General features: G+C 34.5%; 1 protein-coding gene across 1 annotated transcript; it reads right to left on the minus strand.

Moving 5' to 3' along the window:
- Positions 1 to 580: 580 nt before the first annotated feature.
- On the minus strand, positions 581 to 6,354 carry LOC145600377 (acetylajmalan esterase 2-like). The gene is made up of 6 exons (XM_081656274.1): positions 6,173 to 6,354; positions 2,217 to 2,454; positions 1,664 to 1,871; positions 1,318 to 1,466; positions 940 to 1,213; positions 581 to 789 (listed from the first exon to the last, which is right to left on the minus strand). Exons 1-6 carry the CDS (start codon positions 6,352 to 6,354, stop codon positions 581 to 583), a joined length of 1,260 nt encoding a protein of 419 aa, XP_081512400.1.
- Between the last annotated feature and the right edge of the window lie 312 nt (positions 6,355 to 6,666).

The following is a 6,666-nucleotide window of genomic DNA, read 5'->3' on the forward strand; positions in this document are numbered from 1 at the left end:
ATTGCCAAACTCAATCATTACATAATGGAAACAAATAGTATAACAAAACACCAATTAACTTATCTAATTAAGTTAGCTATAATTTTGTTGGATAAAAAAACACAACTAATAAATGGCTAAGATGGTAAGCTTTGTAACTTAAGACTTATTGGTCTTGAGTTCAAGCCTTGTTACGTGGAATTGAACATATATTGTTTTATAATATTATATGGAATTATTTTTATTTCAACTATATTAAGGGAAACCGTCCTGTCTTTACCAATTGACACTCACCCCAATATATGTCAGCATCATGAACAAGAGATAAGTAAATAAGCTAAAATTTCTTAGCTTTGCAATACAAAAGCTATGCAGAGTACTGAGATAAATGTCGCTATTTTAACGTAAGATATATAACATTAGGAAGCTCTTGTTATGAGCAATTCTTAATGCATCAGAAGAAAGAATTTAAAAACATACTAAAAGTATTACAAACATAAATATCCATACTATTAGAAATTAAATGGCTCATATTATGCTGTGCAAATAGATAAAAGTAAAGATATATTACTTCGATCCATACACTATACATCGATCTTAATTAAAGTTTAGGTAGGAACTGTCCTAACAACCAATTTGCCATGTATTTGTATGATTGTTGAGTCAAATGGGTTCCATCCCAACTCACGCGCCTAGTCGGATTTGTACAAACTGTAACACCTTGACTCCCACAAAGTCTGCTTGGATCAAAATTGTATGAATTCTTACCTATTCCACAACATGCTTTATACATCCCATCTTTCTCGAATCCTGTACATAAATTTTCAAACATACCCCTACTTAGCTCCAACGAAGAAAAAAGGTAAGAAAATAACCATTATACATAATTAACGAGTATGTAACATAAAATACTATAGTAAGATCTTCGGATAATAATAATGCACATTGACAATAACTAACCTAACGAAGAAGCATGGCGAAGGAGCCAAGTTGTGGCAGAGTAGTAGTCTCCATAAGCAATTGCAACACTCGGGTTTTCACGTTTCAAAATCTTGATAGCTTGTATTAGATGGTGATTGTGGAACCTTGAAAGAGTATTATGCTCTTTCAAGCAATGAAGATCATCATACTTTGAGGAATCATTTGAACCATATCTATATAGTAGAGAAGTAACGCAACCAATAGCAACGTTTCCCGGTACCACAACGTTAACCGCTCCAATCTTAATCACTTCCTGCAAAGTAATTATGCAAGAAACATAGCATCAATCGCGATCACTAACATTTTGTGGACAACATTATGTTAATTAATTAGTTATGTAGATGCAAAGTAACTCACTCTTACAACATGTATGATGGTATTTACAACCTCGGGGACTAGCTTATACGCTTCTTTCATTGTTCTGCCTTGAGAGAGAGCATAGTTATAGTCATTGGCTCCAATTTCCCCTACTAGTACTAGAGATTTTCGAAGTTTTTCTCTGCACTCTGCAAGCAATTTAGTACGGAGTATAAAATAATATTCCTTTATCATTTTGAAAAAGTACACATTTTGACTTTTACACTTTTATCTGTCAATGCATAACTTTGAAATAAAAAAATACAAAGTTTATGACATTTTGAAGATGTTGCAAGTTGTAACTAAACTGAAGCGAAAGAGTACAACGAGTATCTAGAACATTTACCTGCTGGATTGCAACAAATATTATGGAGGTGAGACTTAAACCAACCAAGTTGAGAAACCAGGGAGACATTGGCTAGCCGCAATGAAATATTTCTTTTAGCCAAAGTGGCCGCGTCTAGAGCAGTCCCACCTGCAACGGCGAAATTGGCTCCATTGTTGAAGTTGCTTTCGTTGGCCAGGAATGGGTTTATGAGTGGTAGGTGAAAGTACTTGGCTATGATTCGAAATTAACATTTCAACAGTGTTAGTTATTGTCGATCTTCATCAACTTCATGTACTACCTTTGTTACTCTTTAGGTGTAACAAAGGTTTTTTTTTTTTTTTTTTTTTTTGCTAAATTTAAAAAATTTCTTTGTTGCAACTAAAAAAAAAATAATGGAGGTAGTAGTTCAACCATTGGATCAACCCCATTCTAATTTTATGGGGGTTGAGAGATGGCTGTATTGATTTGATACAATCATCGTATACAAAATATTTTATTTAATACTAGTACGGAGTATAAAAGAAGTTGATGCTTTAAATTATATACTACGTACATAAAAGGTGTTAGGTACCATACCAAAGTAATCGACCATGAGAAGACCATCGGAGCTACGGCCAGTGGGACGACCGAAGGTCTGTCCATAAGGGAGATTTGCGGAGGGATCATGTGACCCAGGAATCCTAATTAAGTTACCAGTATCGGAGAGGGAGTCTCCGAACTGGTAAATGGCTTCAAAGCGCGTAGTTGACAACTTTCCAGCGCGTTTAATTGTATGAAAGGCTTTAGAAGAACCAGTAGCAGTTGTAACACTACATTGTATGCAAATCAAAGAATACAGAAGAAAGAGCAAAATGAATAACTTCTTCATTTTCATGTACTGTGGTAATTTGAAGAAATAAGTAGAATTTGAAAAAAGGTACGGTGCATTATTCATATAACATTATTACATTAAGATTCGTGACTTGACTAATTAATTTGATATTTGATCAAAAAATAATTATATATAGAAGTACAAGTAATTATTTGACTATATGCTGATTAATGAAGGATGTGTACTAATCAAATACGTAGTCAATTAGCCTAATTTGACCGGATATGATTTTATAAGTAAAATTGTGGAATTACGTTAGATACATCGGATACATCACATATTCACATGCGTATCATTTAAATATTTAAGCGTGAGTTGTTTGATAGGTCTTTACCATGTAAATAAATATAAATAAATATTGTATTTTTATTAAGAATACAATTGTACCTTTGTTACTCTGTGTATGCGAGGAGACTGGACACATGAACATTTTCTGTACGGACAACGGATCGGAGTAGTTATTTTACATATTGTTTATTTGTAAATCTCTCCCCTAATGTCAAAATTCTACTCCGTAGCTAATGTTTTTTAAGAGTAGTTAATTATTTTGTTGACTTTGTGAGCATGACTCAAACATCATGCAATGAATGAGTATTTGAAAACGAAGACGACTTTCTTTAGGAAGCTTCCTTGATAAATTCGTTTGCATAGCATTTTACTTTTGACACTTTACAAACAGTTTTCATTCATATAATGATGTAATTATATGGAGAAAAATATATATAGTACATAGTACCATAGTACACTAGGTGAAAAAAGAAGATAAACACCGCCCTAAGGCAACCGGTTTTTAAAAACCGGTGGGCAAAATATGGGGAAAAATAGGCGGGATTTTGAGGGGAGGTTTTTGCCACCGGTTCAAACTAAACCCGTGGCAATAAAATTATTTTCACCGGTTTGAACCGGTGGCTTTTGCTTTTTTATAAATAAAAAAATCGCCCTTATAAACCACCCAAACCCTACATACCCGTCTCCTCATTCGCAGCCTCCCTCTCTCTCCTGATCTCATCTCCTCTCTTCTCTCTCCTGATCTCCTGATCTCACTCCTCTCCTCCTCTCCTCTCTCACTCCTCTCCTCCGATCTCTTTCCTGCTCTCTCTTCTCACCGCCGCCGTCCATCTTCTTCTCTTTCCAGCTCTCTCTTCACCCACCAACAGGGAGACTACTTCCCTAAAACCGGATCTTCTTCTCTAGGTAAGCGAAGCTCCCCTCTATCCCTCTTCTTTCCCCTCTCAATCTAGGTTTTTAATTTGATTTTTTTTTCGGGTTTTCTGGGTTTTTAGGGATTTATGTTTCATGATTTTTATTAATTTTTTTGTTTTAATTGATGCATGCGTTTTTTAGGGTTTAATTATGCGATTATAATCAATTTGGGATTCTAATTCGTTTTTTCTCGATTATTCTGGGTTTAGGTTGTTTTTAATTAATTGATTTTTCAGGGTTTTTTTAATTTCTAGGTTGTTTTTAATTTGATTTGTTTTCGGGTTTTCTGGGTTTTTGGGGATTATGTTTCATGTGTTTTTTTAATTTTTTTTTAATTGATGCATGCGTTTTTTGGGGTTTAATTATGCGATTATAATCAATTTGGGATTTTAATTCGTTTTTTCTCGAATATTCTGGGTTTAAGTTGTTCTTAATTAATTGATTTTTCTGGGTTTTTTAATTTCTAGGTTGTTTTTAATTTGATTTTTTTTTTCGGGTTTTCTGGGTCTTTTGGGATTTTTTGTGGATTTATGTTCATGAGTTTTAATAATTTTTTTGTTTTAATTGATGCAGGTTTATTGATTTAGATCTTAATAAATCGAAGAATCAAGATGCAGGAATATAAATTGAAGAACCAAGATGTTGTATGGGGTTTTTTCATTTTGATGTTGTATGGGGTTTTTTCATTTTGATGTTGTAATTTTTTTTTTGATTTATATTGTAAATTTTTTTTTTATACGTGAGTAATTTTTTTTGATTATATGTTGTAATTTTGCTGATTATAATGAATGAACTTGATCGACATTTTTTTGTTGTTGAATTTTTTTTTTATTGAGTTAATTGGTCAATTATATTTAAAGTGAAAAAGACAAAAAAAAAAAATATATATATATATATATACGTGTTATTGCCACCGGTTAACCGGTGGCAAATATAATGAATACCAACAAAAAAAATAGCGGGAATTGATATTTGCCACCGGTTAACCGGTGGCAATCCTTAATTTTGCCACTGGTTTTGAACTGGTGGCCTTTTCAACCGAGTATTGCCACCCCCCAAATGACCACCGGTTCAAAACCGGTGGCATAGGGGGGTTTTGAACCGGTGGCCAATTGATATTTTCGCCTAGTGGTAGTGACTTTTGCTAGATTCATTTCTATACACTACCTCGTTTTTCTTTCTTAGAAATTCCCAATAATAGTCCTTAGTTCAACTATTGCGACTAGGGATGGCAATATTAAGTGGATATCCCCGAACCCGCTTTCGTTATAAATAAATGGACGCAAACTCGAATTAAATGGATGAGAAGCGGGTGACGGATGAAGCGGGTGATGGATCGGATCGGATGTGGATGATATTTTTTTTCACCCGCTAACCATCCACCCACCCATTTAACATATATTATATTTTTTTAATCTAAGAATTATAATAATAAAATATGAAATGTGCAAGAAAATTACTTATTTTTTGTTGCAAATTAATTTTTCAAACAATAAATTGTTATTGTTTCATTTTGTATAAATAAAATAAAAAATTTATTGTACAAATAACCGAAAATTAGAGTTTATGTGAGTTTTTTTCCACTTTAATACTCATCCATTTGTCATCCGCTCCACCCGTTTCATCCGCGGATGATGGACGGACGGACGGATATGGATGATGGGTAAAGCGGATGACGGATGGATGTGGATGGAGCGATTAGAGTAATGGATGGATGCGGGTGAAGCTCCACCCGATCGGAATCCGATCCATTGCCATCCCTAATTGCGACACTGAAATGATAACCCTATCTCTCTGGATTTATAAAAAAATAACCCTTATTAAGAAATTTATCTCAACTACTCCCTCCGTCCCCTGTTGATAGTCCATTATGGGAATTTTTCACGGCATTAATAAAAACAAATAAGAATAGTAAAAGTACATTGAAAGAGTAAATTGACATTGGGTATGCAAAAAGTAGAGAGAAAAAGTAATAAAAGTACATGGAAAAACAAAATTTTTATGGAAAAGTTAAATTTGCAACAGGGAATTTTGGTAAAAAATTAATATTAATGATTGTTGGAAAAAGCAAATGGGGTGAACATTTTGGGACTAAAATTTGTCCATAAGGGACTATCAAAAGGGAACGGAGGGAGTATGATATTAATGTGGGTTATTTGGTTAAAAAAAATAAGAAACAATCATATGAAAAACGAAAAAAAAAATCTCAACTTTCTTCGTGCATTCAAAACCACAATATTTTGTATGTGGACTGTTGTACCATGCGGTAGGAATTACTCGAGTTTCTCGGTCAGGGGTTACTCGAGTTGTAGGGGTTCGTAGTCAAAGGTTACTTGAGTTACTCTTAACCGGGTAACCCCTCAAGTAACCCCTGACCGAGTAACCCCTCGAGTAATCCATGACCGAACCCCTCAAGTCACCCGTCAAGCAACCTTCACTAAACCCTCAAGTACGTCTTTCTCTTGAAACCAGAAGGCAGTGCGGGACTGGATTTTTTTGATAGTAGAAATGCCAACCCCTGACCGAATGAACTCATTAAGTAATCCCTAATCGAATTACTCGAGTAACCCTTGACCGAGCTCCTCAAAAAATCTCTAACCGAGTATCTCGAGTAATACCTGATCAAGTAACCCATGACTGGGTAACCCCTAATTGAGTAATTAACACGATTAACTTTTGACTGAGTAACTCGAGTAAATCTTGACCGAGTGAACCCCTCTAGTAACCCTTGCCCGAACTCCTCAAGTAACTGCTGAAGGAGTTACTCAAGTAATCCCTAACTGAATAACTCGGATAAAGCCGAACAAAAGAACTTGGGTAACCCCTGCCACACGATGTGGCTTGTTAGACCAAAATGTTGTTGATTCAAAACACCACAATTTCAGTTTAGTGAAATCATTTCAATTTAGTAAAAACAAATAAGCATAGCAAATATAATTCAGTTCAG

This window comes from Chenopodium album, chromosome 21 (genome assembly GCF_948465745.1).
Source record: "Chenopodium album chromosome 21, dcCheAlbu1.1, whole genome shotgun sequence".
NCBI classification, from domain to species: Eukaryota; Viridiplantae; Streptophyta; class Magnoliopsida; order Caryophyllales; family Amaranthaceae; genus Chenopodium; species Chenopodium album.